Source organism: Schistocerca serialis, chromosome 6 (assembly GCF_023864345.2).
Source record: "Schistocerca serialis cubense isolate TAMUIC-IGC-003099 chromosome 6, iqSchSeri2.2, whole genome shotgun sequence".
NCBI classification, from domain to species: Eukaryota; Metazoa; Arthropoda; class Insecta; order Orthoptera; family Acrididae; genus Schistocerca; species Schistocerca serialis.
In genome coordinates, this window is record NC_064643.1 from 364,951,250 (window position 1) to 364,967,383 (window position 16,134).

The 16,134-nt window shown below is 38.7% G+C and overlaps 1 protein-coding gene across 1 annotated transcript in view; it reads left to right on the forward strand.

Annotated features, from left to right (window-relative positions):
* The window catches only part of LOC126484874 (neuronal acetylcholine receptor subunit alpha-7-like), a 392,787-nt gene that overhangs the window by 76,380 nt on the left and 300,273 nt on the right, over positions 1 to 16,134 (forward strand). Inside the window, exons 5-9 of the mRNA XM_050108470.1 lie at positions 1,789 to 1,969; positions 4,387 to 4,462; positions 7,524 to 7,718; positions 9,778 to 9,864; positions 12,255 to 12,338. Of these exons, the coding sequence (XP_049964427.1) occupies positions 1,789 to 1,969; positions 4,387 to 4,462; positions 7,524 to 7,718; positions 9,778 to 9,864; positions 12,255 to 12,338 (623 nt within the window). The remainder of the gene's footprint in view (positions 1 to 1,788; positions 1,970 to 4,386; positions 4,463 to 7,523; positions 7,719 to 9,777; positions 9,865 to 12,254; positions 12,339 to 16,134) is intronic.

The following is a 16,134-nucleotide window of genomic DNA, read 5'->3' on the forward strand; positions in this document are numbered from 1 at the left end:
CGCCTATCTGTGCGTCAAACTGACATTCGAAATGTGCGTCTTCGCCTGGGTTACAAATCCGTCAATTTGGTAGGTGGATGGATTTCTGTGGCTAATGTTTTCCTTTCCGCTGGTGTAGACATAGAGAATTCGACAAAAGTCGAGGTTTCTGGGAGCCAAGAGCGTTCTGCAGCAGTAATATCGTGATTTTTTCTTCTTTCTAGAGTTATAAATCGTAAAGTGTATGCATGAACATATTAAATACTATACAGCGATACGCATATCTATGAAGGGGTGCTCGTCACGACAATATGCTAGAAATGATGCACAAAACATATGAAGGCAGTCATAATGCATGAAGTGTTCATGGCATAGTAAATTATCGTCTGTATCTGATGGAAGTACATGATTATCTTAAACGGTATTTCCTCTACATCGCTATCAAATGAGTCTACATGTCTAAAAACTCATGACCGTTAATATTACTTCATAGACATGGTGGACCGATGTATAATATCGAAGAAAAACTGCACTCGAGCTGCTAATTTCAACTTATTAATCAGAAATACAAAAAAAAAAAAAAAAAAATTCGTCTCGATGGCGAAGTATTTTTACTAACGTATGGCTGGTTCCAATGCAGTATCCCTCATCACCAAAATGACTGCAGATAGCACGTCAGTGTGAACTGGAGTATCGTAAGTTTGCTCCTTAAAATACTGCGATCAACATTGGCGGTCCTATTCGTAGTCAAGCATTTTATATCTGATGACGGTACATAAGGCGTTGTAACCGATCTTGTGCTAATAAAAAAGATTTACTATCCAGACGGTAATAGATTTTTACATTAATAAATAGTATTGGGATCGCAACATCCCAGTTATTAATTAAGGTTGAGATATGAAAGACGTACCCGCGTCGGTAGATGAGCAAATCGCCATCCATCGTAAAGTACTTTCGGTGATTCCGTCTGACAGTTCAGGGTACACTTGTATTCTCTACTTACCTTTCATCGACAGTTATTCTGGTGCCAAAACAAAGCGCGCTCAGTCTGCCATATTCAGCGATTCGCGAATGTCGGTATCAGCCGGCGATGCCTGCGGAATCTAACTGCAATATTCTGTGAAACAAAAAAAAAAATGTTTCCTGTAAACAACCACAATTATTTAAAAGAAAAAAAACAAAAAAACCTAAAATAAATACCAGAGCATAACGTCCTTCAACGGGCTGCACTGTAACATGCTTTCTGTGTTAAAGTGTTTAAATTTAATTTAAAATAATTAATATTTACATACATGGAAGTAAAAAAAGAATATTTACTCTTTGTGTGACCTAATAAATAACTAAATCAATCAAAGGGGTAATCCCGAGCATTAGTGCCCGGTGCCAGGTACGGTCTGTCAGTTGCCGTTGTTGTGGGCCACTGTGCTCCCTGCGGGCTGGTGCGAGACACATTGCCGGCTCGCGCCGCCAGTGTATCTCCTCCCAGTCCGGCTTCTCGTGATACTCCCACATACCATTCTCCAAATTCTCATCTTTTCAACAGCGACATAAAAGTAGACACATTTAAAATACTTCAACTGTTCTGTTTAACAGTACTGCTACTATAAATTTTGCCTTTTTTCTCAAAGAAAGTATTTTTGATTTCTTTTTCTACTCTTTTAACTGTGACAATCTATGCAGAAAATCCTCTCTGAGTTTTTAATTTTTTTTTTTTTTTTTTTTTTTTTTGTAAATGAAATTTGAGATCACACTAGGTTAACTTACTTTTCTTGCCTGTAACTCTGTTGTTTTCAACTTTTCCACCACAAGTGCTGATGAGGGTTTCGACGGGACGTATCCAACGAACGTTGTGGTCAGAAATAACGGTAGCTGCTTGTACGTTCCACCGGGCATCTTCAAGAGTACATGCAAGATAGACATTACGTGGTTCCCCTTTGATGATCAGCGGTGTGAGATGAAGTTCGGTAGCTGGACCTATGACGGCTTTCAGGTACCCCAACAGCATAGCAGAAATGCCATTTCATTGTTAATTCTGAAAACACTGTTAATAGAGATAATCCACTCACTCTCCATATAGTCACTGCATGTCACGTGTAGAATTTTCTCAGCCTGTACTAGTAAATGTGCAGTAATTCCTCCGCTCAACTTCGGGAAGTGTTGCACTCTGCAAAGAACACGGACACATAGGCTACACTTACAAAAGATATCGCAATGTGTATGAGGCAGAGTTTCATTAAAACTTGACCTCATCTACGGCGACGTACACGTAACCGTGTGTCACTAGATGTGGCTTTGTAGCGTTACGCCCTGAACTGAGAAATGTGTCGTTCTCAGCCGTAAATGCTTCAGCAGTGGCCGTGGACGATAACATAAAACGTGGATAATTTTTTTTCGGTAAGAGTAAAACCCGAGATTTCGACGACTGCCAAAGTCGTGACCGTAAGGGGCACGGAAGTCCCCTCTCCCCTTCCCCAACGATGAATACTAATGTCTCGCTATTGAATTTAATGACAATGATGAGTTTGCCACTGACAATAGTGAAGATAGATTTTCCTCTAGGTGACGATGGCGAAGGCTATAACCCTGAAATTGATGACGATGGAAAAGATAGATCAGGTTTGAACGACCAGCAGATGACGGCTTTATTAGACATGGAGCACTAGGATTGGGGAATGTCAGGGCAGGAAGTATGACATGTGCTTTTCAAAGGAACCATTCTGGTGTTTACATTAAGCGATTTAGGGGAACCAGAGCAGACCGAAATTTCGTTCGCCTGACATTGATTTAAACAGTCCACCGTGCTAACCACTGCATCAACTTATTTCTTGTGATGGTCATGATGATGATGTTCTTACCAGTAACGGTGATGACGAGAATAGATACCCATCAGGAGATATCGGCCAATATTCGCCCTTACTATCTTACATGCATTAACAGATACACAAACACAAAAACTAGCCCTTCCTCATATTTTCCCTGTGACAGTGCTGTCGCAGGAACAAATATGAAATAGTTGAAGGCCTCCGGTTGCAAACAAGACATTCGGGCTGTTCCCCTCAGTTTGAGACAAATGCTGAAACTAGTACTCTTTGTCTAATATTTCCTATTGGGAGCCTCCTTATCCCAGTCAAAGCTGTCTTGGATTTGTCTGAAAAGAAACAAGAGTTCTACAGCTTAGGTAGGAAATGAATTTTGGGGAAAAATGAAAAAAATCTGTGATGGTTAAATCACTGATGATTGCGATGGTTAAGATCCCTGATATTTTGACGATTGTTTTATCACTGAGGATTATGACGATTTTTACCAGTGATGACAATGACAAATATTTCATCCCTGGGGAAACTGTCGACGGTTTTAACAATGAGGATGAAGATTGTTTTGTCACTGACGTTAATAATTATCGTGAGAAGTTGCACTTCCACAATGTATTTGACCAAGCTTAACTGCAGATTGTATTTCATCTGTAAAATATGCCTTGAAAATTACAAACCCCATAATTCTCAAGAATGTTTCAAAATTTGCTATGCTTTTTGTGTCAGTCGAAGCCATATTTCAGATTTTCCTGTTGGCTTCGGGATACCGCTCTTCGGCACAATATTTCACAGACTTATTCGCTGATATTTCGACTTCCGGAGGAGCAGGATTCATACTTCGGTCCGGCCATCGAGATTTAGGTTTTCTACGTTTCCCTAGTTGGATTGAGACAAAGGACGGAATACGACTGATTTTCTCTCCCATCCATGACCGATCTGAGCTTATAATCCATCTCCAAACATACTCGAAGAGACCTTAACCACCGATCCTTCAGTTGTCAAAATATAGTGAACAGAAATATGAAATCGCCACACTGGATGCACACTGGGAAATAACGTCGCGAGAGCCCTAGAAATCACACCGATTTGTTTGTCCGAAACCAGCTATAAGAACTTTTTACAAGCCACCGCACAAATCCTCTGTTGATCCGTTATCTGTTGTAGATGGAGAGAACTAAGAAATGTTATTTGCCACCATCAATCACGACGTAATATCCGTTTCATATGCCACGTGTGTATCACGTGAGTAAAATGGACGAAAACTGTTATGGAGGAAGAAAAACACATTTACTATTTCAATGCAGAGAAAATTCTCGTAACTACATGCAACGTAGATTTTTACAGTAAAAATGAGAATGGTTAAGTGAAAAGGAACCGCACCTTTTACAAATTACTTTTTTTTCGGATACCTTGGATGTCCTTAACATTTTGAAGAACACATAACAAAATCATGGTTTCTCAAATATCCGTTTTCATGTTTACTGGAAATAACTTCTCTCACACTCCTACTTGTACTTGCTAGTAGATCATTTGTCTATTAGAAACCGATGACACCGCCTCTGTTCGAACTGACGCGTGGACTTGCTTTTCACAGCTGGATTTGCAGCTACAAGACGACACGGGCGGAGACATCAGCAGCTTCATAACGAACGGTGAATGGGATCTCCTAGGTATGTACCACTCGACAGTGCGGCTCCCCCACACAGCCAATGTTTTCATTACGAACACCGCTTTGTGAGTACAACCATTCTCTACGAAACAAGAAAACAAAAAAATTAAAAAAATAATTCAATTCAAATTCAGATTGCTTGCTCAGAAAACTTACTTCAAAGGCAGTTCGTACTTGCAGTACGTGAAACAATGTCTGTTCTAAGCTTTTTGATAATTTTCAGTCCTCAGTTTCACTAACTTAAAATTCCAGACCTCATATTTCAATAATATCAGCAGAAGAGTTTTTTCATTCTCGCATATGTAGAACATACTAAAATTTACAATGCTTACGTTTCAGATAACGAACGAGCGAAAAAGGGGCCCCTCTCTCTATATAGTAATGAAATCACTTAACTGATGTGACCTGTCACTTTTTCACTCGTTCTATTGCTTGAAATCCTACTTAACCCGAACTCAGCGTGTAGTTAGATTCTAAACAGCACTTAGGGACCCATAATTGCAGAACTGTTCCAGAAGTAGGAATTTTTCTCCATCTTGTGGAAACTTGAGAAAGAAAATATGGATCGTTACGTAGTTTACTACGAGCTAAGTCTACTGCAGAAACGATTTTAAAATTGCTGCCCGCTGAGAAACATGTTTTTTTCCTACTTACTTTCTGTCTCAGTGTCAGTAAGGTAACCGTGAAACCATGTTGCATGGTAGCGTCTATGAGCGAGAGTTGTAACTGCACAGTCTTTGTACTAAAAACAGATTTACATTAATTTAGTGATGTATACGAAGATCGAGGCACGAGACAACTAACTAATCTCTTCTTTTGCTGTACCCACCACAAGTTTCGAAAATTCAAGTCAATCCGTAGGTGATAAAATTTGGTTTATATACCTTCTCTATCAAGAAACATTTGGATTCTAGTAATTTTTCTTCGTTAAGTAACTGGAGAGCAGTATATTCTAAATAGTTATTATTAATTTCACAAACATTATGTTTACTGACGATACCTACTGTATTCTAACGGTTAAAACCTGAAATTATACTTTACTGTATTCTTTGTGCAGTACTGTATAAAGTAGCCTCATATCTGTAGATAATTGCTAAAGAATCCTTAAAAGTCGCAGTTTTGTACCTACTGAACTACTGAAAATAAAACAGTTGCGTATTCACAACAAAATGATGTGACGAATGTATTGCATCATATTTTATTACACGTGCTTCGAGTCACAACTCGCAACTGAAAACATCTCTCGATCAGTGACACAGCAGTATCAGAGACTGTTTACTGTGTGTGTGTGTGTGTAATATTTTTTTCATATCGAGTCAACTATTTTAAAATACTCTTACTCAATTGTTCTATCAGGTTTTATGTGTTAGATACTGATGAATGGGATTTTACATTCGGTTGTCAGAAATATACAATCTACTAGAAACTAAGAATCAGAATCAGTGGCATGAAGACGGATCTGGCTCTGTTTTGTCGACCCTTGCATCGGCTTTTTTTGCCAGGTAAGTAAGAGCCCTCTACCCTCTCCTAGTTCAAAAGATCCTTCCGGAAGGTTCATGTACCAGATGACAACAATGATGATTGCGTTGAAATTCCACCTCTCGGTTATAACAAGGCGATAAAATAATCACGTGGCATCAGTATCATTATAGTCTACCAGTTGTATAATGCTTGCGAAAAAAGATATTGCGTGAGAACGGATTTAAAGCTAGTGACCACTAATTCGGCGTGACACTTGTTCTAGTAGAAACTTTGGAACACGGAAAGTGACATTATTATTGTGTTCTCTTGTTGTATATTCTTGCTGTGCTCCGTAACTACACATGCTGCGAACGGGTTGAGGAGGAGCTTCAAACAGGCACGTGGCGCCGCAAAGCGGCAGTCGCTCGAACTGCGACGAGTGTGCTGCGCACTGCTCATTTTACGCATGCGTCACGCCGCGAGCGCGCTAACGGGCCCTGTTGTATTTTCAACTTAACGTTTAAGTCATTCAGACAATGAAATTTCACTTACTTTTCTTCTTTAGTATTCTCTGATACTTTCAAGTCATTGCCAGTACATTAAAGAAATTAATTTTGTATGTCTTAATTATGAGCTGTCACAAAATCAGTAACATCTTTTTCAAATGAATTAAATTTTTGTAGCAATTTTCACATCCATTATGAGAGGTAATATTGGATAGCAAATAGCTCTGTAAAGCGATACTGCTTTTGTTTGATTCAGTTGTTCGATGGCAGGTAAACGCTGGAGCAGTATTGAATGACAAAGCTGTTTGTAGTACAAGTGCGGTTAGGCGGGGCGGTGTCAAACTCCTAAAGCTGCGGGCACAGACAATGAAAAATTTTTCCATTGCCCCCTGTTGATGGCTACTCGCCCAAAACAGGTGCAACACGATGCCGTCCCATCTAGCCTCGCATATGTCTTGTGGTTTTTAATTTATGACTACATATATTGCTCAATCTGATTCTAAATCAAACGAGAAGTAGCTTAACAAATCTATATGGCAGCTCCATTGGTTTGAGGAAAGCCCTGGCCGAGGCAGCGCCAATGGTGTAGTGGTTCAGTATTGGACGCGAGAGAGCTCGTGGAAGGCGAGAAGTTTGAAAACTTGATCACAGACCGAACCCTTGTGAGTAGGAAAATTTTTCCTCCTTTCCCTCCTTACCTAACCTGCCAAAATGCTTCAAAACCTCCGTTATTTCCCTTTTCTATTCTTTCTCTAGTTTAAAAAAAGGCTATTACAAAATGAACAAGAACTTTCAAAGGCTTTCCTAAAACCATATATAAATAAACACAGATGATGGGGCAGCCCAGAGGTGTAGAAATGCTTGCCCCATTGCTTATCAAACTGTATTTTTTCCCATTATAAATCAAGTACATAAATAAAGAGCAGCATAAACTTTCAGTTATTAAATCAAGTGATTGGAATTGGAATGGATAACATATGAAGTTATACGATTAAAATATTTTGTTTTGATTTTGTTTGAATGCATCATTTATTTGTTCTTCTCTTTCCTAGAGAGCTTCCATCTTTGCTCCTGTCCTTTATTTCTTCATTCCAGGTGTTCCCGGGAAAAGGAACGAAATTTACTACAATTGCTGCCCCGAACCTTATATAGACATAACTTTTATCATTATCATACGGCGCCGGACCCTGTACTACTTTTTCAACCTTATTGTTCCATGTGTTCTCATCGCCTCCATGGCTGTTCTTGGCTTTACTCTGCCACCGGACTCAGGCGAAAAACTATCTTTAGGTAATATTTCTCGCTCAGGTATTCATTCATTTTGTTACGTATTTATATCCTTCTTCAGCCACTCTTTTTGTTTAAAGGTTGGCTTCTTTTTTCTTACCTATGATTTCTCAAAGTTTTTTGTATTCTATGCCCCCCTTTCCCTTGTTTGTGCTATATTTTCAGGCATGCCAGGGGAAAAGAACGTTAAAGAATATGCTTGCTGTCCAGAGCCCTACGTTGACATAACTTTCGTCGTTCATATCCGGCGACGGACCCTGTTTTACACGGTGAATTTGATCGTTCCTTGTGTAATGATCTCGTCTATGACACTCCTTGGGTTCACTCTACCACACGAGTGTGGAGAGAAACTAACATTAGGTACAGTAAAGTTCTCGCAGGAGCTTCCTTTTGTCTAGCATTTGTGAGCAACTGTAACATGGCAAAAAATTGTTGCACTTTTCACAGAGTAATTTTCTCGTATTAACTAAATGCAAACCATTTCATTCAATGCTAATACACATTGCTTGCAACATTTAAATCAACCGTTGTATGTAGCATACTGTACACAGTTCTGTAATGATTAAGGTGTCATAATTATGTTACAAACATTTGCCTGATATCGGCGGGAACATAATTGTTAATGAAAATGCTGACATACTGGAAGTTCCTCAGAATATGTTTCTTATAGTGCGGTTATGTTTCTGTTGAGTTGTATTGCCTGGACATTAGGACGGCACTTTGTTTTCATTTATATCCCATGCTTATATTTTCGTTTCGTTTTGTCCATTGCTTGCTTTGCATGCCCAGACTCTTGGTGGTTGGTTCCTTGTCGATCAGACTAAACAGAAACGATAATGCCGAATCCACAGATACACTGATAGCATAACACATTTACACTTAATCGTATATACACTCATACTATGATGCAAGTTGTCTTTGTAAACATTTATCTGTTGCAATTGTATAGGTTCGTTTATTCCCAACAGAGGTTTGTGAAGATCTAAGTGACTTTAAGATGTTAAAAACTGTACTACTTGTTGTTCTTTTACAGCGCAGGTGAATATTTTAGATTTTATGAGAATTCCTTTGATTAGACCTGTCCTACGAGTATCACTTTTATTAATTTGTGTAATGTTTAGGAACATCAGCCAAGTAAAGGTAATGTAATTGAGTGTCACTTCATAATAAAAAAAACATGTAAGTAATCTGAGCTTAAAAATGTTTTTAACTTATGTTTATAATGTTACTGTAAACATTGTATAATCAACTAAGAAAACCTAAACATGTCATCTAAAACAAATGTAAATTCAATTTTTTAAGAAAAAGTACACTAGAATTAAAATAAAATGGATCTGTAAATGCCAGTATCTAAAAAAAATTGCATGAATGTGTCATTTTATCCCTTATTTTATTTTTGAAAGATTTTGTGCAGTACTTTCGAAGTGTTCAATTCCGACGCATTAATTATTTAATTTCCGTCTTTTGTAAGGTTTAATTTTTTGTTTTGGTTTTTGCAAATTTGTTAACTATCTAGATGGGAACATTTTCAAGAACTTTCCTTCCGGAAGATCGGCAACTTGTTTTATTGGTAGATGTCATGTACGTAACATCACATATCCCACCGGAAGATAGTGGTTTCTCGTAAAACTGACAATAATAATACATTTTTCCTCTTAAAGTAGCTTCGCTTTAAACGAGGGTAAGTTCTAGTACAGTGAATGATTTTTTCATGTGTTTTCTGGATAGAACGTGTGGGTCGGTTATTATACCCGGCAGCAGTGGGAGACACACGAATAAAAGTCTCATTTTTAGTGATAACTTCTGTGGTACAAGAAGTAGTTATTTCTAATAAAAAAATATACCCTTAATCATCAAAATTAAATGTAGAAATTAATTTTACCTAAATATAAGCATATAGTTGTATTCGGGACAAGGTTACATGGGAAATGATAGCACCTAAAGGAGTGGATCGAGAGTGTCGAGATCTTTGAGCGTTTCAGTTTATTGTTGGGAAGGCACTGGCCTTAGCTTGTGTATGCCGGCCCCCCTTAACTGGTTGTGTTCTTTTCTCCCCTTACAGGTGTTACTATCCTCCTGTCTCTGACAGTATTCCTAAACATGGTGGCCGAGACGATGCCAGCCACCTCCGACGCTGTCCCCTTATTAGGTAAAGCAGGACAGCTGGCGCAGCTGGTGCTTGCGAGACAGAGGGGGGTGGCACTTTTCTTGTCTTGTTTTGCGCTCACTTGTCTTGCCTCTCCCGTACTGCCTTGCCTTGTCTTGGGGATGGCATAGTTCACCCTCGTTCGGTGATCCCTTCACTCCCCTATCCCGTGCGGTCCAACCTTCTCATCCTGTTCTTGCTCTGCTGTGTTCTTCCGGAACGTTTGCTACTACTCCCACTATTCCTCACTACTACTACTACTACTACTACTACTACTATACTACTACTACTGTCTCTACTACTCTACGACTATTACTAGCTATTCTTAAAATGCTGCTGTTATGACCGTCAGCATTGTTTCTCTTCTTATGGCTCTATCCTCAGTGGTTCATTATATTCATTTATATGTGTATGTGTTTGTTTATTCTGTGTATATTTTCATTTTTTTTTACACTGTGTGTTTTTTATCTACTCACTTGCTATGCAAACGTCGTTTGTGTGTTGCTCACAGCTTTTTCCAGGAGGAACGAAACATTTTGGTAATGCGTCCTGTGTATTGTTAACAATTAGATTTCTTGTGTGGTGAATGTTGAAAATTTTTCACCTGAACACCTGCAAAAACTAAACGATTTAGCGCACTAGGTGGTTCGATTTGTGCAGAGTTTTTTGAAAGCGTAGATTTGCATTGTCCAACTTTGATTGCCGCGTAGTTAGAGCTGCACACATTTAGTTGAGCGCGCACTCTCGAAGACACGCCCGGATTTAATTGTAAATGTGTGACACGCTAGCTGTAGTTCCCCGTGCCTTCAGTATGACGGGTGTACTCCGTAACAACTGTGCCAGGCGCGGTCTGTTACATGGTTCTGAGACCTCGACCACTAGGCTACACTAGCCTTTTCTCCATTATTTGCATCAGATTCTTTAACTGCAGTAATTCCCAGCATTCTGTGACTCTAACTGTATGCTTTTTATTGCCTTTTTAAAGTACCATCATGTAATTACAAGTTACTTGACTCAACTGCATTTCTAAATTTCAAACTAACAGGAAGATTAAAACAAAACTGTAAGATAAAAAGACTGCTTAATTATTTTGTACCTAAAAAAACAAATGACAAAATATAAAGGAGCAACAACGGCTGTTGCTTCGAAAAGTGGCTGAAAATATGTTGATACTGTTAAATGTTTGTGAAAATATTTTCAGTCTGTCTTCGCGCTAGTTTTGAACGGAGTCAAAAGTAGTGAAACACGAGTCAGTTGCTCCACAATCACTCGAAATAGACGCATCATATTTGTGTACATAAATGTTGACGAATTATTGCTACCACTATGGCTTGATCTGAGATAAGTAAAAGTAGTATATACATTAGTTTTCATAGTAGACCAACATAAGCACTCACAAAGAGCCATAGTTGAACGTGCAACATGAACATTAGTAACTCTTCACACCCTACCATAGGCTAAGAATAGCACACAGTTTAGAAGCCTTGAAGAATGTCCTAATTATAACCAGTGTATACAAGTTCCTTTAGAGCTCAACAAAAACCTCTACGGCAGAGCAGCAAGACGGTTAAAGGTAAAGATATGGTGCTGGCATATAATTGAGACATTCTTCTTTGCGCTCCCAGAAAAACAACGCTTTAAAACGTAACACAGACAGGAGCTGTATTTGTATGTTGCAGTCTGATGTATGTGGCTGCTACGGTTTGTCTCCTATCTATCATAGGCACCGGCTTTCTGTGTTTATCCTGCATGAAAATTCAGTATTTCCCTTTCTTGTACAAAATATCGAAAATGTATAACGTATTTGCATTAGCATATAAATAATACAGAAAATAAGATTATTCTAATTTTAATGAAGAAATGAAATGTGTATGTAAATTTGGAAGACGTCGGTGCCTATGGCCCTGATCCGTCCGCTTATTTCCTTTTATTATTTACCTTACAATTTTTGTTTGCTTAAAAATACAATGGTAGATGCACTGTATTTAAGTTGTTTGATTTTGTTTTAACATGAAAATCTAACCACCTGAATATTTTGCAGAAATATCGACACAGTACTTTTGTTTGTTTGTTTGGAAAGAATAGTTCTAATTATGAACAGATTCAACTGAAAGATGTAATACATTCGTTGAAATCTGAATTTGCGTTCATTTTTCACGGTCGAAACAGTGTGTTGCTTTTTTATGAAGCAAACTCAGAGAGTTGCATTTCGACCTTTTATAATTATTTTCGTCTGCAGTTATCAGTGATATAAGTAACCACCGTTTCAGACCAGTAATGCATTTATTTGGAACCTAGAAAGTTCAAAACAATTTTCAACATTGCCATATTCTTACAGTAGATTCTTGAACTTGGTAACGATGATGATTTTTAGTAGTGCTTTCTCCCCACAGATGTCACCGTTCTTCTCTCTCTAACGTTTTTCCTTAATATGGTTGCCGAGACCATGCCTCCGACTTCAGAAAGACCGTTAATAGGTAAAATAAAATAAACGTAGATATACCTATTTAGCTGTCTGTTTAGTTTTCTAATATAAGTCCCTCATAGCATGTGATTTTTAGAAAATTTTGTTCTTGGACTGCAGAGGGACAATGGATATAACGTTATCATCGCTGGTGTTGAAAACGTATGACAGGCGTTTTCAAGCAAAGCGTGAATCTTCAGTCGCCGACGCAAATCGCACAATTTTATGACGCTCTCATAAAAGTAGTTACCATACCAAACCATTCCCAGACCTATCTCAAAGGATCTTGTCCGTTAACGGAAAGTTCTACTTGTTTATTTTTCTGTTGCGTTCGTTATAATAGTGCACATGGGATGTCGTACTATACGTTGTCTGTTGGGTATATAACGAACAAATATTTTAATTTTTCACAGGTCACCGTGAGCCTTAAATTTATTTTTCGACTTTAGGTTCTATTTTTTTCTTTTTGTCGGAAGTTTTATTGTATATTTTTTGTAGCATTTTTATTTTTGTAAGCTCTGTGTTTCATTTATTTGCATAAAACAGCATGTAAAAACGATAGTTAAATATAAAAATCATTTGCTGTTAAGAGAATTTCTTAAAGTCGTCATTTTTAAAATTTTGTCTTAAAACTATTACTTCAAACAAATGAAACGTCGATGTTTCATACATTAAAAGACGCAAAAAAATTCATAGTCAACAGTCCTTGCGTTATTTAAGAAGAGGAAGTATAGTTTAAGTACACTCAGTTATTATTATAAAAAAAAATTCAGTCATAATATAAGGTCTGGAAACCTTTAATAAGTGCGGTAGGTTGAATTCTAGATATAGTATTAGGCGTTAATCGTTTAAATTACCAGTTTACGTGCAGCTAAATAAGGATGAAACTTTCCCTCTTTTACATTGTTTTCGAAAATGTAGTACCGCCGAAAAAACTCGAGACACGCATTAAATTTTGACCCCTATGTATAAACTGAAACAATGCTAGCAGTACTTCGGAGTATGAATAAAATCATACGAGAAGGAACTAAATACGAGTTTCACGTAAAAAAAATACATTGTTACTGGACAATGTATTTTCCTAAAATTCCGAAAATAAAATGTGGTTACTGGTCTAAGCAGAAGTAAGCATGAACGAAGTGGCAATATGCAGGTATCCCGGTACATGCAACAAGTAAAAAAATAGTAGTTCCTGAATTATAAATCGAAACAGGCAAATGTAGGCACCAAAAAGTCATGTTCATCTGAAAGAGAAGAAACTTGTTCCGTGGAAAACCATAGGTGAGAGACATAACTGGAGCTAGTTTCTTAGATGCGTTAGACGAACACTGAACATTGTGGTCATAGTTTGATTTAAATTACCCGAAATCAGTTTGCACGTCACGGTCCTTTGACCAAAGGTGGATTTCTCCGTCGTACGGGAAAGCATCCAGCTACAATTTCACACACGAGACCATACTTCTTATAATAGGAGGAGATCATTGTTTTCAGACAAATGAATTCGTGGGGCTTCCGCTATGTTATATACACGTTATCTCCATATTTAAAATCCAATCTACTGAGCAAAAAATACGCTTAGGAGAACCAAAAACTAAAGAGACCATTCGCAACTTTCAGTTTATGGTGAGAAACAAATGAAGGTTACAATTGAATATCCCGATGACGTCGAAGTCATTAGAGACGAAATACAACGTCGAGGGGGCGAATTATGGAATTAGGCTGTGGCTTTGCTTAAGTCACCATTCTGTGATTAAGCGATTTAAGCAGGATATACCTACATCATATTGGTTTGTAGGGTTTGATATCCGTGCCATCAGAACACGAGTCCATTGTATCAAACGCTACACGGTCTTGCTAGGTGGCATCACGGATCAGTAGCATTCTTCTGTGTATACAGGGTGGTCCATTGATAGTGACCGGGCCATCTCACGAAATAAGCATTAAACGAAAAAACTACAAAGAACGAAACTCGTCTAGCTTGAAGGGCGAAACCAGATGCCGGTAGGTTGGCCCGCTAGATGGCGCTGCCATAGGTCAAACTGCGTTTTTTTTAAAATAGGAACACCCATTTTTATTACATGTTCGTGTAGTATGTAAAGAAATGTGAATGTTTCAGTTGGACCACTTTTTTCGCTTTGTGATAGATGGCGCTGTAATAGCCACAAACGTATAAGTACGTGGTATCACGTAACATTCCGCCAGTGCAGACGGTATTTGCTTCGTGATACACTACCCGTGTTAAAATGGACCGTTTCCAAATTGCGGAAAAGGTGGATATCGTGTTGATGTATGGCTATTGTGATCAAAATGCCCAACGGGCGTGTGCTATGTATGCTGATCGGTATCCTGGACGACATCAAGTATCAGTACCGTTCGCCGGATAGTTAGGTTATTTAAGGATACAGGAAGTGTTCAGCCACATGTGAAACGTCAACCACGACCTGCAACAAATGATGATGCCCAGATAGTTGTTTTAGCTGGCGTCACGTCTAATCCGCACATCAGTAGCAGACAAATTGCGTGAGAATCTGGAATCTCAAAAATGTCGGTGTTGAGAATGGTACAACAACATCGATTGCACCCGTACCGTATTTCTATGCACCAGGAATTGCATGACGACGACTTTGAACGTCGTGTACAGTTCTGACACTTGGCACAAGAGAAATTATGGGACGATGACAGAATTTTTGCATGCGTTCTATTTAGCGACGAAGCGTCATTCACCAACAGCGGTAACGTAAACCGGCATAATATGCACTATTGGGCAACGGAAAATCCACGATGGTAGCGACAAATGAAACATCAGGGTTAATGTATGGTGCGGCCCCCATTTTATCGATGGCAATCTAAATGGTGCAATGTATGCTGATTTCCTACGTAATGTCCTACCGATCTCACTACAAAATGTTTCACTGCATGACAGAATGGAAATGTATTTCCAACATGATGGGTGTCCGTCACATAGCTCGCGTGCGGTTGAAGCGGTATTGAATGGCATATTTCATGACAGATGGACTGGTCGTCGAAGCACCATACCATGGCCCGCACATTCACCGGATCTGACGTCCCGGATTTCTTTATGTGGGAAAAGTTGAAGGATATTTGCTATCGTGGTCCACCGACAACGCCTGACAACATGCATCAGCGCATGGGCAATGCATGTGCGACCATTAGGGTAGGCGAACTACTCGCTGTTGAGAGGAATGTCGTTACACGTATTGCCAAATGCATTGAGGTTGACGGACATCATTTTGAGCATTTATTGCATTAATGTGGCACTTACAGATAATCACGCTGTAACAGCATGCGTTCTCAGAAATGATAAGTTCACAAAGGTACATGTATCACATTAGAACAACCGAAATAAAATGTTCAAACGTAAAACGTACCTACGTTCTGTATTTTAATTTAAAAAACCTACCTGTTAGCAACTGTTCGTCTAAATTGTGACCCATATGTTTATGACTATTACAGTGCCATCTATCACAAAGCGAAAAAAGTGGTCCAACTAAGACATTCATATTTCTTTACGTACTACACGAATATGTAATAAAAAATGGGGGTTCCTATTAAAAATATACGCAGTTGATATCCGTTTGACCTATGACAGTGCCATCTAGCGGGGCCAACCATAGCACCATTTGGTTTCCCCCCTCTAGCTTGACAAGTTTCGTTCTTTGTAGTTTTTTCGATTGACGCATATTTCGTGAGATATTTGGGACGGTCACTATCAATGGACCACCGTGTATATACACGCTCACGGAAGGATTTCACAGTATTTCAAACCTTTCTTGTGGGCAGAGTAGTCA